General features: G+C 35.2%; 2 protein-coding genes across 3 annotated transcripts in view; one reads left to right on the top strand and one right to left on the bottom strand.

The window, feature by feature from the left end:
* Positions 1-571: 571 nt before the first annotated feature.
* LOC109031573 (uncharacterized) lies at positions 572-15,259 on the bottom strand. Of its 2 annotated transcripts, none has more exons than XM_072299845.1 (9): positions 14,995-15,259; positions 13,969-14,055; positions 9,154-9,312; positions 7,983-8,076; positions 6,532-6,653; positions 6,005-6,082; positions 5,459-5,617; positions 3,175-3,304; positions 572-2,015 (listed from the first exon to the last, which is right to left on the bottom strand). In XM_072299845.1, the coding sequence occupies exons 2-9, from the start codon at positions 14,053-14,055 to the stop codon at positions 1,873-1,875; spliced, it is 972 nt and encodes a 323-aa protein (XP_072155946.1). In that variant the 5' UTR covers positions 14,995-15,259; the 3' UTR covers positions 572-1,872. The 2 variants fall into 2 exon arrangements, with proteins under 2 accessions (XP_072155946.1, XP_072155947.1); XM_072299846.1 differs by lacking the exon at positions 14,995-15,259 and adding an exon at positions 14,757-14,930.
* A 423-nt stretch (positions 15,260-15,682) lies between these two features.
* The window catches only part of Hel89B (histone acetyltransferase 1), a 40,784-nt gene continuing 38,881 nt past the window's right edge, over positions 15,683-17,585 (top strand). The window contains 3 exon segments of the mRNA XM_072299847.1: positions 15,683-15,831; positions 16,402-16,588; positions 17,325-17,436. Coding sequence (XP_072155948.1) covers positions 17,426-17,436 — 11 coding nt within the window. The 5' untranslated portion in view covers positions 15,683-15,831; positions 16,402-16,588; positions 17,325-17,425.

Here is a 17,585-nt window from a genome sequence, read left to right as displayed (position 1 = left end):
CGACTGATGCAAAGAATTTTTCCTTGTACTGATCCCTCTTTAGGTAATCAAAAGAAAAAAATTTCCTGCCACAACAGATAACTGTACTGGGGACAAAAGGCAATCCTGATGCGCAAGTACCATATCGACGGTGAAACTACCAAACCACGTATCTCGGTTTGCGACGTCGCAGACTTCCTGTCATACTTTATTTTTTAAATGAAAAACTACTTAACGTCCAGTCTTGAAAATTTCTGTGATTTTTCCTCTTCGTGCGGAGAAAATTCTGTGAAAATTTCAAGGAATGATATTGATTTGGTCTACCTCAAAAAAATAAAATGCGAGCGTAGATTTTTAAACACCGCAAACGAGATACGTGGTTTGGTAGTTTCACCGTCGATATTCAGGTTCAACTGTGCTTTCATACTATATTAATCATCAAAAGTAGCCAAAATCTAGGGGGAGAAAATAAGAACTGAGAATAAATAAATACAGAAATAGAAAAATGAGTGATCCTCATTACAATAAGTTAATGTTACTTCTAAATACTGCAGGTAAAAAATATCAAATGAAGTTAAGAAGGAGTGAAAAACAGTAACAATTGTTTATTCTTCTATCCAACTGAAATTGGGACACTGACAAAGATACAATATATAGTATATTTCTCTAAGGAAAACTGCAACTATTAAAAGTGTTTAATGTATTGAAAAAAAAAAAACAAAAAAAAAAATTCCTTTATTCTTAGACTTAGCTAGGTAACATTAGGTATTAACTTAATTGAGTAGTTAATGGTTTCCATAATAGCACATACCTGACGTAAAATACACAAAAGAAAACTTGTAAAGAAAGATGTAAGATGGGCCAAAAATGGAAATGAAACGGATGCGGAATATAGGTATTTTATATTTTTATAAAAGAAAAATGAGGAAAAAGTATGAATTACCTCTCTTTTCATATAAAATAAAAAAAGATCATAAACTTTGTTACTTATAATTCTTGAACTCTATTTACAACTTCTTCACAAGCTTTTTTAGGTACAACTTTCATACTGATAAAAAATACCAGTTTCACAGTTTTTTCCTGAGTTATTCTACAAATGTACTATTAGGGCTGACAAGAAGCACTTTAAACACACGAAGCTTGTACTTTAAGTACAAAAATAATTCTAAGAGAGGTGCTAACGTAAAAATAAGTTAAGTAGTCTTCCAGATCTGGACTTAAAGAGGGGCCACATGGGTCGGCCCTTTGCAGCAAATTGGAGGCAGTGGATCTCGAAAAACTTTTTCCTTCCTCTTTTTTATTGCATTTCAAGTTTTCAAAAATTACCACTTTTGGAATCTAGGGATGGCAAACTATTGTTAGCCCAGGGAGGCAAAATCGTGAATCTGGCCCTGAGGATGGTATCCGATCCACCCTTACATTCCAGGAAATATTTCTGATTTTTTTTTTTTTTGTAAGATATCTGCACCTAGGTGACATTTTCAGCAAAAATTGATAAGGAGCGGAAATGCATTATATGGAATTAAATACACGAATTTAATACTTGGTTTCTCACAATTCTGAATCAAAATGCTACAATGACCTGACGCAAATTTACAGTTTATCTACTTTCTTCGAAAATACTGCCAATCTGCGACAGTGCCCACTTTTTTGCCAAAGTGGATCCTTCACAATATATGTTATTGCTAGCAAGGACACAGATCCCGATTATGATTCAGAAATACTAACTGATTTAGAAAATATCATTAACAAAAATATAACTAGCTAGTTATACAGATAACATTGGCATGATGAGCCCTTGAGTAAAAACAGAGAGGAGGAAACAGAAAAATGACTTTGGATTGTGGAGTAAGTTATTTCTGAGAAATTGAATATTTAAGGAACAGAAAGATATCACGAGATTTCATGAATATTCTCAGACGTTAAGGGTTCCCATTTTATTTTGAAAACACTACTTAGTTGTGTAATTTCTGCAATTTTCCCGTACTGGAGCTGACACCATTTCATCAGCTCATCAATCCGTGTCTTGACATTTTCTGAAAAAAAGATGATCACGGTATTAAAGTGACTAAAATACTCAATATCTTTCCTTAAAAACTACTTTACATCTGTGATATTCGATTTTTCAGGATACAAATTTTTAATGAGCTCTTGAAAATTTCACCTGAGGTAGATGAGTTAAAATCTCTTTTTAGGGTGTTATTTTGATTATACTCTATACTTAAGAGTGCCTTAGTAATATTTGGTTTAAATATAAATACCTTGTTCCACTTACAAAAATTATGCCAAATAATTTGTTTTTTAACATCAAAAGCTGGCTAACGTTAATCTAAGCTTCTTAAAAATTGAATTTTCTTCAAGTTTTAAAGGATATTTCTGGCCAATTTTAAAGTCAAATAAATCAAGGATCAATGATTCTGATGATTATTGAATTGACAAAATGATGACATGCTCGAAAATTTCCACTGGTTCAAATTAGTATTCAGGAGTGTGAGTATCCTTTGATTGAAAATGTGAGCTAAGAGACTTAAATTGTCTGATACTAGCTGGATAACCCATATAAATGTAATTTTTTCAATGGACTACTAGAAAAGATGCAAATTTAAGCATTATGATACATTATACTTCCGCATCCAGATTTCATGCCGAACTTGATTTATACGACAGAAATTATGTATTGAAAATAACTCCTAATCAAGATATTTACGGTATTTTATGCATAAATTCAAACTTCCTATTCATGAAAAAAATCGTAATCTACTTGATTTTAATCGCACACTCAACGTTCGTGTAATAGACACTAAAATATGAAAATATAGCATTCTTAGACTCAGTGCTTAGGCTCAGTCTTTGCTCGTCCTTTACTCTTTGAACAACACAGGGCAGGGAAGGAACACTGTTCAATTAAGAGTCCGACCAAAACTGTTGTATTTTGTGATTTGATTCGCGTAGACTCCGGTTTTTCTTTTAAGCAGAAAATTCAATTTTACATAACCGTTGCTAAATGATAACGTTTATATCTTAGTCAGGAGTCGGTTTTAGTAATTTTTGTTGCGTACATCGTGTTTTACATACAACTTAAAAGAGAAATATGTAATTACTTAGAGCATGTTTCAGAATACTTCATTGATACCTTATTAAGTGATTTATTACCTGATTAGTGCAGATTGCGGACATATGAGAAGCAATAATTACCTTTATCAGGAAGAGTGCTAAGTTTCTTTTCATCCAGATCAGAAAGCAATCTGCCACATGCCAGGTTGAGATCCAAAATATCTTTACCTTCTTCTACATGACCTTCAAATATATACTGGCTTCTTTGAACCTACAAAATGAAGTGCAACTAAATTGAATAAAATATGACAAAGATGCAAAAGAAATTAATGATTTAAGAATATTTATTGGAGAATTTATCCATATAAAAAAATTACTTTTATGGATTTCTACCTTTAGAACCATATTCCTTCTTTCCCCATAGGAATCAAAACGGCTTTTCAGGCATTTTAATGATGATAGCCCATTTCAGCCTTTAAGGGCAAGGCCTCTCAAATTAGGAGAGGTTAGTTGGGGGGAGGGGGAGGGTTGGCTTGATTTTATTGTGCTTGATTTATTTATTTTGGGTTCCAGATTGTACCAATCCTTCCGACTTCCACCTGCTCTGTCTTGGATTTCTTCTTCCCATCATCTTTTATGCCTTCCTTTCTTCTTTTTCTGGTTGGGAATCCACTCCGTGGTTAGTTTGGTCCATCTTTCTTCTTTCATTCTGGCGATGTGTCCTGCCCATTTCCACTTTTTTTTTATCGCTGTTAGTTATGCTGGTGTGAAACATCTTGTTCTTCTTCTAATCCAATCATTCTTGATCTGGTCTATTCTTTTGATGTTTTCTAGTAATTAAAATACGCCTAAGGATTTGAACATGGGATAACGTACGTAGAAAGGGCTTGAGATTGTTTAAGAGAGTGCTTCAACTTTTGAGCTAACTTTTAATTAGATAGAGTATCTAGAGTGCGAATTTTTTTGATGAAATCGGTTTCTGTCAAACAGTCTATTGAAGCTGAATCAATCTAAGTGTAAAAATCGATCCGAAAAAAATTGACTATTTATTGCCTGTGCTAGAGATGCCAAATTTCATATTGCTGCTAGGTGGAATTCAACTTTCGCAGAAATGTCAACGATTTGCAACGGTCAAAAAATCACAAAAAAAGAGAGAAAAATATCAATGGAATAGGCTGAAGCACTTGAGAAAAGCTTTGGCCGTCAACAAGAATCGAAAATATTGCAAAAATTTCATTGATTCGACTGATAAATTGGGGTAAAAAAAATTGATTCGATTTAATTGATTTTTGGGTCGAATCAATTAAAATCCGCATCAGTAATAGTGTCCATTCTCCAACAGTCGTTGAAATAAAACTTACTAAGATTGTTGTTGGAGGAACACAGTGAGACCATCAAAGAGTCTGTCAAAAAATGGACCTTTTTGCATCTCTGATCGTCGAGACTTAGGGATTTTGTTCAAATGTGGCCTAAACGATATTTTACGATGAGGCAATCCTTCAGTGAAAGTTTCAGCTTGAGTTCAAAGCTCGTTTTGGAAATACAGCATTGTCAACACAAGTTTTGAACTTAAGCTAAAAACACTGAAGGACTGCCTTAACATAAAGTTTCGTTTCAGCCTTGTTTGATTAAATTACTCTGCGTATCAAAGAAGGGGGACTTTCGGGACAGGCTTTTTCTTCAGGTTTTAGCTAGCACATGAAAACAATTTCTTACCAAAAATCACATTGCAAAATTAGTGGAATCAGAAACAATTAACTTGCCTGATGATTAATCTGTGAATAGACCAGCACTTTGCACTAACATGCTCAACTTTCAATAGTGACTTCATGTACTTTCTATAGTTTTCAGTTTGCATGGCTGTTGTAATTTCTTCATCTTCAAATTCTCTGACTTTTCTCTTACTCCTTTTGCTTTTTCCTGACTCCAAAAGTTTCTAATTCCCTGACTTTTTCTGATCTTTGAACAAAATTACCATCTATTCTTCTTTAAAAAAATATGCTGACTTCCGCTAGACTTTGATCGGTAGATATGTCAGAAATTCCCTGACTTAACCCAAAAAGTCCTTGACTTTTCCCACAAAGTCCTTGACTTTTCCCACAAATTCCTTGACTTTTCACAGTCATCTTGAATTTCCTGACTTTCTCACATTTTCCAGACCACCGGCAACCCTGAGTTTGTTACACATAAAACTGTTAAAGTATACTAAAAAAGTTAAAATCTAAATCTATGATAAACCTTGACAAATGTTATAGATCTTGAGCTTTTCAAACTGCTTAAAATTCCAATCCCTCCCAGAAAACCACAACTGCCACTGATGATGGCAACAGAGTTACCTGGAAACAATTCATCTCAATTCAAAATGTGATATACTTTAAAGAAAATATTTTAAATTTGATAAGGTTGGCCAGAATAATATACTTACTTTCACATTACGTAAATAAATTACCGCATATCTGGATAAATTTGGCATTGAATCAAACGAGCATTTGACGAAAACTCTCAGTGAACTGGGATAGAGTGTATTATCAGTAATAAAGATTGAAAAGTTCCACATTTTTGTGTCCTCATCTAAAGTGCAGTCCTGGAAAAGAGACACAATTTTTTTTTATTTTGATATTATTTGCTCTTTAAAAATGAGCGAACAGCTATTTCAATTATTCCTCATTTCATGAGGCTCTTTATAGATGGTATCGGTTGAATGGCTTGAATTCTGATCTCTTGACCTTCTTCAATTTTTGAAACATTGCTGAATTATTAAGATCATTTAATCAGCTTGGTATTTTGTCAATTTTTTTCTTGAAATAAAACATAATATAATTCTTTGGGGCTTTTAACCGCTTACAACCATTGCAATAGAGAACAATTCTGAGAAAATGTCAAACTCAACGAATTTTTCTTGTGACCATAGCTTTCTCATTCAACTTGAAGAGGAGATTCGGTTACAATAAAAAACAGAAGAAAATATTACCCTGATTTCATTGAGGACTCCAATTAAAGTTTGATTTTCACCAGTGGACACTGAGAACAGCTTGAATTGTGTATCTTCCTGGACAAATTAAAATATATATTACAAATAATAATCTGCTATATGATTATGGTAAATGTTAATCCCATTTTATCATTGCTTTCAGTGCATTGAAATAACCCATCACAGAGGCTAGAGTCGCGCCAAATAAGTTTACGTGATTTTTAGACTGCAATCAAAGGTTGTCGGACATCAGCTCAGCATTGAAAGTAAATGCTAGAATCAGGATGACAAATTTTCTGTTGTAGTCTAAAACTGTGTAAACTTATTTGGTGTAGCCTAAAAAGACTGTAGAGGATGGAAAATTTTAGGAGAGCAACAAAATAAACCAAAAAAATAAAATAGGAGAGGAAATTCTGAAACACAATTGAGATAAGTGGTTTTGCACTTTAGCCATTGATATGTGAAAAAAAGTATGTATCAACTTTTGAAGAAGTTTCAATACAAACGGTGAGCAAAAAGGTACTTACAAATGTGATGAGTTGTGAATTCAACAAAGACTTGTTAGGTTTTAATGCTAACCTTAACTCATCAAAAAAATACGGAAAAGCTGAAACCAACTCTATCAATCTCTGTTTTGCAGCTTCATCCACTGGAACAAAACAAAAAGTTTTTTGTTACAAAACTTGATATTGTAAGTAATGAATAAAATTTGATTTTGATGTTTACGTAGGTTGAAACTAATGATACAAGTCAATGTTCATGACTTTTAAGAGGAATTATGCCATAAGTTTTTGGGACTGAGTTCCATATGATTTAGAGATTCAAACCAGATAATTTAGTAAAATTGAGTCATATTATTATATAAATTAGAAGAGTAGACCTTAAAACTTGATTTTTTCGGTTCATAACAACCTTGAAATGAGGCAAACATAGTGTGTGTGGTTCATTCAACAGAGAAGGCTTGACAGAGGAAAATGAGTTATTTGAGGTTAACGCCTTGGCGTTGGAGTTTTATTGTGAGGGAATGTAGCTACTCTTCTGCTCTCATATTGTAGAAAAAAAATTAAATATTTCTGACCGTCCTCTAAAGAAGTGCCGCATGAGACGGCATCTCAGATAGAGCACCTTAAGAGAGGAAAGGATGCTTGGAATTCAAGCCATACTTATGCTTAGTAACGCAGTTTTGGTATCTGCATTTTCTTCGTTTGAACTAATTAGGAAAGCTTGTGACGACAGAATGAGGAAAGAGGCTTAGGCATTTAGAGTATCAGCCAACAAACATCTATGATGTTGTTTGAGTGTATGTATCTTTTTAGTAAGTAAGGAACAAAATTGACTAGTACAATATATACTTATAAAAAAAGGAAACTTTTAGAATTAATTTTGGTACTTTTCAGTTTCACCAATCTTTCCAGCATGAGATACAAGGATTGGGGATTAAGATTTTGTGTCAGTTTTTCGCAGATTTAAATCGAATTAAGGCTGTAAAATGAGTCATGAAGAACAGCATCCTCAAACTTATTTCGTGGAAGTCTCTATTACTTAATCCCCAAAAATCCTCATATTTTGATGACTTGCTGCGAGAGCATTTGCTGCACTACAATGGCAGTAAGGTTACAAAAATTTTGAAAATTGACATGACAGAATGTTAGATCACTCTATGGGCACTGATTTTTTGTAAAGTCCATGGATCCACCACTCAGGAGCACACAGATACATGTTGTGAGAATTAGGGATAAGATATGTGATAAAAAAATTACCTGTGTTTCTGAGCGACTTCTCGATTTTTTTGACAAAATTGTTTTGATGTCGATGAAAATCTTAAAAATTGAAATGGTAATTTTATCATCAATATTCAAGAGTGCATGTCAATCTTAAAATATTTTACCTTCTGTTTGTTCACAAAATAAACGACCTCTGATCCCCCCTCCCCATCACCCAGAGATTAATACATCATATTCTTAACTAAAATACTTACATTTACGAATGACAGTTGGATGAAAGGGATTGATGATATCTATGTTTTCGGAGCCGAAAATTCTACCATCCACTATACTTTTGTAAGCTTCTACCTGCAGTTAAAAAGAAGAAAAATATTCCTGAATACAACAAATTTGTAACACTTAACAAAATAGAATGAATTATGATACGGTCCGAAAAACATGGGTTATAAAACTAGAGGTATAAAACTAAATATGTACATTGCCTGTGACGTTTCAAATTTTCTGCTATTAATATACTCTTTTAAACAGAGAACAAACTAATCGTATATCTTGGGAGTTTCAATAGTACATTCTTCACATACAGAAGAAGTATCACAGAATTTTCTGAGAGATGACTAGGATTAGGTTTCAATTTTAAGAATAAAGTAAGACAGGATGGTTTTAAACTAAGATAATAATTTCACCAAATTTACACTTCAACATGGAATCAATGAGAAAACTTATTTAGTAAAACAAGCTGATGTTTACGAGGAGAAAAAAATAGCGTGTAAGTAAGGAGCCCAGATGCTAACAAGCTCAAAACTGGGGTATTGTGTCATGGTCTAAGAAGCATGTTCGACAAACATTTTTGCAAAAATAACATGGAAGAACGGTAAACCATGTCACTTTATAGTCACTTGCTACTCAAACTCTGAATGACTCTTTTCCAAAACATTCATGAAAAAAGCTGGCCAGCTCATAGTTATTGAAAGGAAAATGCTCCTTTGGACTCTATTTGTTGCTTGGCTGACAAAAAAACATAACTACACTTTTAGATAAACCCAGGAAACCATTGAACGTTATGGATGTCACGGTTCATTGCCAAGTGTAGTTACGTCCTTATATCAGAAGATTGACATATGATATAAAGTTGAGCTTAGACAGCAAAAACTCGAACAAATTTGAATCAAATTTTTCCATCCAACTTTATGAAAACCTCCCTCCTGAAAATTTTGCTCCAGACCTGGGGTCACTATTCCTGTGGACAGCTACAAATACATTGGATTCTGTCTGAGAAAAAAACCATATGAAGAGTCTGATTTGAATCAGTTTAGATAGAAGCATCAATTGCAATAACTCTTTCAAGAGAATAATAGATTCAGAGGCTTTTCTTGGTCTTTCCTGATTGATGCCTATCTTTGAACTTCCTCGACTACCTGCACTCACCTTTATTCCTCGAATGCGGAGAACACTGTTTATGGGCAATGGCGGGTGCCTGGCTAGGGGGCAGAAAATGGAAACTTTGAAGTCCTGTGGTGCAACTGATTCGTCTGTCACAGCTATTTTTGAATGATAGTAAGTGCCTTTCTGCGTTATTTTTGGAGCCTTGAAGAATCAAAGAAGAAGCAAATTTTAAATTAAATTCAAGACCAAGGTATCATATTAAGTCTCGCCTTTCATCAAATTCACAAAATCGATTTTTCTGGCAAACTCGTAAGTAACGGCTCCCTCTAGAGAATTTAATGCTAAATCAGAGCATCATCTCTGTCTGTGCTGGAAACATCTTAGAGTCCTTGAAATTTAGGTAGTTTTCCATATCTGCCCAAAGAGAAAGCAAATGCGGCAATGAGCTTGTTCAGCAATTCGTAATTCTTGCATTTTTGGAAACTAGAGAGTGCACAGAGTTCACATGAATTTTCCCCGATTTTTTTGAGCAATATTAACCCACGAAATACGAGTCCAAAAGTCCGTATTTTGTGCTCCCATTTAAACGCGCGCCGCTTGGCCCATCTCAAAATGGCGCCCATTATCTCCGTCCGGCGGTGGCCACACTTTTGACCCGGCGTGCCGGCGAGGTACCTCTGCATGCCTCTGCCGTGTGTGGGTCGTGTAAACAAACGAAGATTGATAACACAAATGATCCAAACAACTCGAAATCTCTTAATTTTAATTAATTTAAATCCATTTTCGACTTCAACCAAGCATTTGGCAATAATATTCATCGTATTTTACAACCAGGAGCCACGGCCTATCGGCTCATTTTAAGGTGCATTCTGAAAATCAGTCTTACAAGTCCAGTGTCCAAATCCAGACTTTCTTCTTTTACTTTTTGACCATTCTCTTTTCATTTTCGCCTCAAATCAAATGTTTTGCAGTTTCTTTGTCTTAAGTATGTGGTCCTGAATTCATTCAAGAGTTAGAAGTTCACCATTTATTTAGTATTATACGCCTTTTGACCTCTCAAGCTTTACCGATATGATCTCATGTAGTTCAAGGTTTCTTTGGCCCAAACCAAGTGATTACACATCTGATGTGTGTCTTATGGCTCTTCAAATTCGCAGTTTAGAACTAAATCAGAGACTACAGTTACTTAATCCAGTTCTGCTCTCTTGTTCAATGTTTTTCATAAGTGTTTGTTCGTGTCTGTTCTTTATAAGTGACCACTGTAGTGCGTATACACAGTTATGCTATCGGTACAGGTATTATTTCTTGTTTTCTTCAGTCAGGACTTTCTCTTAAGCGCAATAATTTACCAAAGAAATTCACCTAGTTGCGTGCATAATTTGGTGTATAGATATTCTGTTAATGTCTCCTTGCGGTGATGCAAAGTTTCTGAGATCTGTCACAAGTGGATTTTGCATTTAGACGGTCACTCTTGTCTGATAAAATTATTGCTCTAGCAGCTTCAAATTTATACTTTGATCTCTGATTCATCACTAAATGACACTCATGCGGTGTCATTTATCTTTAATCAGTTCAAAGCTATTTCGACAATGAATCATCAAAGGTCCGATCGAAGAAGGAATTTTCTGGTGAGTGCTGCGGCTGAACCGACATCACAACTCAACTTTCAAAAGCATCAACTTATAAAAATTTATCAGGAAGTGGTAATGGTAAGTGGAAATCATGGTAGCGCTCGCTTCTTTCATAAGCAAATTGTGCGCTTAAAATTTCAAAATCTACTCACCTGCATGTATATTTGAAGAGGAATACGACATGATATGTAGCAGGCTACACTTCATCTATGAATAATACGTAAATTTGCCTTGAGAGCATTCTTAGGAAACTTCCACAATTTTTAGTTTTGTTCCTGAGAGAAAATTTTGAGATGACTCTGCTGGTATTCCCAGGGTCTTATCAGAAATTTTGTACTTCATAGGTATCATCAAATACTTAAGTATCAACAGATATTGTACAAGACAGAAAATTTATTTGAGGATTCCTGCTAGTATGTTGTGTTTCCTGCAGCAACAAGGCTCATCATATTTCATGGAATGAAGTAATCACAAACTACTTACTTACCTACAGCTTCGTCAGTTTCATGTCTTTCTAGAGTGATGAAATTATTTTTTTTCTCTCTATTTAAGAATTCAGGGTGAATCAAACCTGTCCAACAAAAATTTTAATAAAATCCCTTTGTTCAGAAACACCTAAGAATCATTTCAATGGTAAAGTTGCCGACCATTCTTGTTAAAAGTCCGAAAGTCGGCTGGTTTACTGAATTTCTCAGGTACAGACGGATGGAAGGATTTTGAAAAGACATAGAATTACATCCTCCCATAAGAATAAGTCAGGAACATGGTTAAGGTTATCTGGGGATGACATTTGTAACATTTCGTTGCATGATTTTATAATCGAAGAGAAACAGAAAGTCTGAAACTTTTTAAATCTACGAAAGTGGTTTTCTAGTTAGGCTATGACATTGATATGCTCGTTTTGTTATCAATTAATCTCCACAAAGGTAAGCATACTTACAAAAACTGTTCCACAAGAGATGCGAATGTAACTTGTGATACCTAAGTGACTTTACAAATTTTACCTGTTAAACTACCAGCTGCCCGATTATTGAAACTATGTCAGCCCGACATGAAAAGACATAGCCCTATCATATCCATGCAATATATCCGAATTTGATGTCTTGTCAGGTTGCCCTAAGCCTTCAATAATCGGCCTGCTGATTAGTTGCCAAATATTTTCACTTCCAGACGAATGATCATGTCTTGGTTGATGCTTTCAATAGTAGAGTTGTGATGTCGGTTCAGCCGCAGCACTCACCAGAAAATTCCTTCTTCGATCGGACCTTTGATGATTCATTGTCGAAATAGCTTTGAACTGATTAAAGATAAATGACACCGCATGAGTGTCATTTAGTGATGAATCAGAGATCAAAGTATAAATTTGAAGCTGCTAGAGCAATAATTTTATCAGACAAGAGTGACCGTCTAAATGCAAAATCCACTTGTGACAGATCTCAGAAACTTTGCATCACCACCGCAAGGAGACATTAACAGAATATCTATACACCAAATTATGCACGCAACTAGGTGAATTTCTTTGGTAAATTATTGCGCTTAAGAGAAAGTCCTGACTGAAGAAAACAAGAAATAATACCTGTACCGATAGCATAACTGTGTATACGCACTACAGTGGTCACTTATAAAGAACAGACACGAACAAACACTTATGAAAAACATTGAACAAGAGAGCAGAACTGGATTAAGTAACTGTAGTCTCTGATTTAGTTCTAAACTGCGAATTTGAAGAGCCATAAGACACACATCAGATGTGTAATCACTTGGTTTGGGCCAAAGAAACCTTGAACTACATGAGATCATATCGGTAAAGCTTGAGAGGTCAAAAGGCGTATAATACTAAATAAATGGTGAACTTCTAACTCTTGAATGAATTCAGGACCACATACTTAAGACAAAGAAACTGCAAAACATTTGATTTGAGGCGAAAATGAAAAGAGAATGGTCAAAAAGTAAAAGAAGAAAGTCTGGATTTGGACACTGGACTTGTAAGACTGATTTTCAGAATGCACCTTAAAATGAGCCGATAGGCCGTGGCTCCTGGTTGTAAAATACGATGAATATTATTGCCAAATGCTTGGTTGAAGTCGAAAATGGATTTAAATTAATTAAAATTAAGAGATTTCGAGTTGTTTGGATCATTTGTGTTATCAATCTTCGTTTGTTTACACGACCCACACACGGCAGAGGCATGCAGAGGTACCTCGCCGGCACGCCGGGTCAAAAGTGTGGCCACCGCCGGACGGAGATAATGGGCGCCATTTTGAGATGGGCCAAGCGGCGCGCGTTTAAATGGGAGCACAAAATACGGACTTTTGGACTCGTATTTCGTGGGTTAATATTGCTCAAAAAAATCGGGGAAAATTCATGTGAACTCTGTGCACTCTCTAGTTTCCAAAATGCAAGAATTACGAATTGCTGAACAAGCTCATTTAAATGGCAGCTCTAGTTTTCTCCTTGTACCTGCCAGGCTATCATTGGAGATATAGTTGCCAGTTTCACCCTCTACTTCATCCTGCTGCATGAGTGCTAATTGGTCGCAACCAAATTGCAGACATGCCCTATTTTTTTCTTCATTTTTCTGGGGTTTTCAGGTTGAATCAGCGCATTGTGTTGATCTGCTTTTTGCAAAATTCTTGTGCACTGCAGAAAATTTCGGAGGCCTAGATAAATTTGAATCTCTGTCCTGCTGATCTTGCAGGCTCACTTATCAATCTTACAAAATTAAAATGAATGTGATTCAAAATTGAGAGTTGATTTCTTACGAAAGAAATTTTACAAAAGGAAAAGGACTTCAAATGCATATCATTGTGGCATGCAAACAGTTCCATTTATTGCAACTTGTACTACTTTGGAGGTGCTTAATCTGGAAGTGTCTAAATTTAACTTCAGAGATTTTGATTTCCAATGACGGGAGACCTTCAAAAGAATGAACACCAAACACATTAATATCTTGCATAGGTGTAACTTTAAGAAATGTTCACCATGAAAAATATTTTTGACAAAAAATTTTGATAAGGGATCATTTAATCCAATGCTCAAATCTAGAACTTATTCTCTGGTCCTTTGTTACTATTTTTGTTATGGCATGTAAAAAAAAATCTCTTAACGCAGAGCTGTTTGTAGATGGATCGATATCAGCTATCCAGGTTCAAATATTACGGTAAGGTGTATTGATCTGTGGCCAACTGAAACAATAAGAAATGAAAATACTATCAGGAACTATTACCTTCACAAAGTATTTTAGGATGACAATGATTGTATACCTCTGTTTTTCTTCAACTTTCAATTCATTAATTTTCGTGTATGGAGACATCTGAAAATAAAAAATTTAAAGTTTAAGTTCAAATAAATAACTCACTTCTAAAGAGGACGTTCTTACGATTTGATGAATAAAAAGGCAATGGACCACTTGACAAGGTAAAAAATTAAGCCTGCTGATACATGTTTCTTTACCAAATTTTCATGTAGAAAACAATTGGCACAACAAAAATTACTGAAATTAACTCCTAACCAAGATATTTAATGTTTCTTGACGCGTGAATTCAAACCTTCCGCTCGTGCAAACTCAATGGTCTGCTTGAGTCAAATCGCACATAAACGTTACCGTGGCAGTCTCTGCAATACGAAAATATAGTAGCCTCAATCATGACACTTTGGCTCAGCTATAGCAAAGTTTTTACACTTCGAACGGTAAAGGTTGGGATAGGAACAGTGCTCGATTGAGAAGCCTGCCGAAACCGTTGTAAGGCACGATTTGACTCACGTAGAGTATTGAGTTTCTCATGACCGGGCGATTCAAATTTCCTGTAACCAATGTAAAATTAAAACGTTAATATCTTAGTGTTAGGAGTGGATTTCAGTGATTTTTGATGCAAGAATCGTGCCCTACATGCAATTCTGGTTAGCAAACATGTATCTGAGTGCTTAAATTCCAACCTTGTCTGATGGTCCATTCTCAGTTTAAATGAAAGTTTATTCAATTCCATTTGTGTAGAAATAAATTGTAATAATTACCCAAGTAGCCTATAGTTTAAGGAAGTTGAAATTCAATCTAACATCATCAAGTACATAGTACATGGTTTCAAATGGTAAATCATCAAGTTCCTCACAATGTAGTTTTCAACATCGGTAACATGAAAGTATAATCATTCTCAGCAACAATTATATTATGCTTGGAAGGGTGACAGCTGGCCTAATGATGGGTCTACTGGGGGTTTATTCCACGCTTTTAGAGAAAATATAATTTACTTACAATTTCTAAAGTGTGAGCTGCTCTGGGAAAAAAGGAAAAAAAAACTACATCTTTGGCGATGTCTCCTGGCAAAACTGAGACTGCGGAGCATGGAAAACTCCTTAATATTTGAATTCTTGAATTCACATAAGATTCAACAAAAGCAAGCAAGGTAATTCAACTAAAACTTATAGGTGCCACAAAAATTTAGGATTAACAAACAAGTGATATAAAATAAATTGAAAATATGTGATAATTCAGCTTCGTAGATACCATTACATACACAGTCAGGAAGAAAGTAAACATAAACAATTACCTTATCAGAGGCAAAACGAGAAAGGCATGCACATCCAATTAAGTTGTCTGTCAAGACACCAATCATGAGAGAGCTTTACAGTACGTCATACTTTGGTACCTGTTGAAAGCCAATCAGCTTTTGAGTATTTTTGAGCGTCATTTAAATTTGTAGGGGATGGCTTAAACCTTGGTTCTATGCAGAAAAATCTAGCCCGGGACCACGTGCTCTTCTCCTCCTTCTTAAAAAAGGGGGGAGACGATAAAACTGTCTGATCCAATCCAAACTTCGCAAACCTTAAGCGCCAAATATTTTTAAAATTACCAAGTCTGTGGTTGGTTGTTGAACTCTTGAACCGAAATGTTTCAGCCAATCAGCATTAAATGAATGGATTAAGTTGAGCTCATCAGCAAAATGTCTGCCAGTATAAATGTAAACAGCGCCAAGATGGGTTCTCCTGCTGCTCATATGTTGGTTTCTGCCTTGATATCACAATTGACAAAAGATTTTCCTATTGATACTCTGCCCAAATTGTGTATCTCAAGTGTTCGTTACGTCCAAGGGTACGTCTCTCACTTCATGTCTTCTCCTTAAATCATTACATTTCCTCAATTTGCCAATATTTGTTTAGATAATGTAGGTTATATTCTGATGTTCTGTCCTCCATCTAACAAATTTGTCCTTTTGTTTTTATTTACTTAACTTACAAGTCTATTTGTTTGCTTTCCTGCCACGTTTTAGCGCAGCTCTTTTCAGCAGGTAAATAATCAGCAAGCTTACTTCTTAATTTCTGATCACACCTTTTTTCTGTAGAAACACTCCCAAATGTACACATCAACATATTCTACATGGCCGGAATTTCATCTCCTTATGAAGAAGCATCAGATGTGTGAAGCAGCTTGCGGTAACCAAGTCTCCTTTAATATACTGTCCGCAGTGAAGACCGCACTTTGCGTTCTTGCCCGGAGTCTCTAAACGAGAGATCTCAAATTTTCGTTCATTTGAAACTTCCTAAAGGTTTTTGATCATACCATCGCAGACCCTTAACCTTCCTTTGCAAGTGAGCCCATTGAAAGTGCTGTTCATTTTCAAAGTGGTCAGGTCTGTCATCAGTAATGTTTATTTTGTTTTAGATTTCCACTGGGTCCTCAGAGGTGCCCGTACTCTGCCTCTAAACCTTGTCCACAAAGATTCGCAACTCACAAAAATAGCCCATAACTGAGATTATTCCTTATCAGATTGCACCAGTGAATGAAGATGTGTCAGCAACTTTATGATTGCCCTGACAGAATCCTGTCTACTGAGGGGAAAATAACAAAGGTGAGCTTATCTGGAATAGCACGGTGACGTTAAGCTTAGTTGTCAGTTAGCAGGGTTTGCTTGATGCAATACAGAGTTAGAATTAAAAATTTAAATAAGAAAGTAAGTACAAAAGTGACACATTGAAGTAGATCCTTCCCTAAAAGCCAAAGCTTGTGTGGGGGAGTTGCATTCCTTTAATAACGAAACATAAGGTGAGTATTTGGAAAATTCAAGGAAACAATGTCAAATTAAAACGCAAAAAAGAAGGAGAAGAAACGGTGCAAAATAATGTTCAAATTAATGTAATTTTAAGTGATATTTCTGTATTTTTATTTTAGTTTTAGTTTTGTGACTTGACCTAAACATTCCTAGTTATTTGTCCCAGGTTCTTTGTTTGCAATGTAAATCCATATATTTACAGAACCTGAATACCACATCTGATTCGTGTGACAAGCCAGGTACGGAATTTCACATGACTCAAGTTTAAATAAAATTTTCGTCAGGTTTAGTTTGCCCAATTAAATTGATTATAAACAGGATGCAAAGAGTGTTACAGGTTGTGTCTACATTGCAAGCTTTTGAAAAACTGTACTTAAGTTTATGATCTGTTGAAAGGCTACTATGATGATTTCAAGCAAGGTTAAGGTCCTAGAAGAAGCTAACGAAGTCCTAGTTCTGTTCCTAGTGTATATAAAAATTCCTCTCTCTCTTCCTTGCATCCATCAATTTTTATTTATTTTTTTCATTTTTCTAGATTTCCGCAGGATCATGATGTCTTCATTACCAAGATAGCATGGAAACGTTAGAAGAAATCTCGTAAACATTGGATGAACTTAAATTATCTTAATAATAAAGATGACTTCCAGGTTGGTACTAGAAATAAAAGTCTTTATGGATGTATTCTCTAAGTCGTATTTTTCAGGGGCACCTAAAGCTTTAAGCTTTTTCATGCAATCTGGCATCTTCACTTCACTGTATTTCTGATCAGACGTATGGCCAAAAACTAGTGCATTAC

This window comes from Bemisia tabaci, chromosome 4, assembly GCF_918797505.1.
Source record: "Bemisia tabaci chromosome 4, PGI_BMITA_v3".
NCBI lineage: Eukaryota > Metazoa > Arthropoda > Insecta > Hemiptera > Aleyrodidae > Bemisia > Bemisia tabaci.
The sequence above is the reverse complement of the archived record's forward strand: the minus strand, read 5'-3'. Positions and strand labels throughout refer to the sequence as shown.

Bases quoted from the DNA above. Each gene is read 5' to 3' on its own strand.
- LOC109031573 (XM_072299845.1), bottom strand. From the start codon at position 14,055: ATGTCTCCATACACGAAAATTAATGAATTGAAAGTTGAAGAAAAACAG. The intron at 5,618-6,004 runs GTAATATTTTCT...TCTCTTTTCCAG, and splicing joins GAGTCCTCAATGAAATCAGG to GACTGCACTTTAGATGAGGA. The intron at 2,016-3,174 runs GTAATTATTGCT...TCTTTTTTTCAG, and splicing joins TAGCACTCTTCCTGATAAAG to AAAATGTCAAGACACGGATT.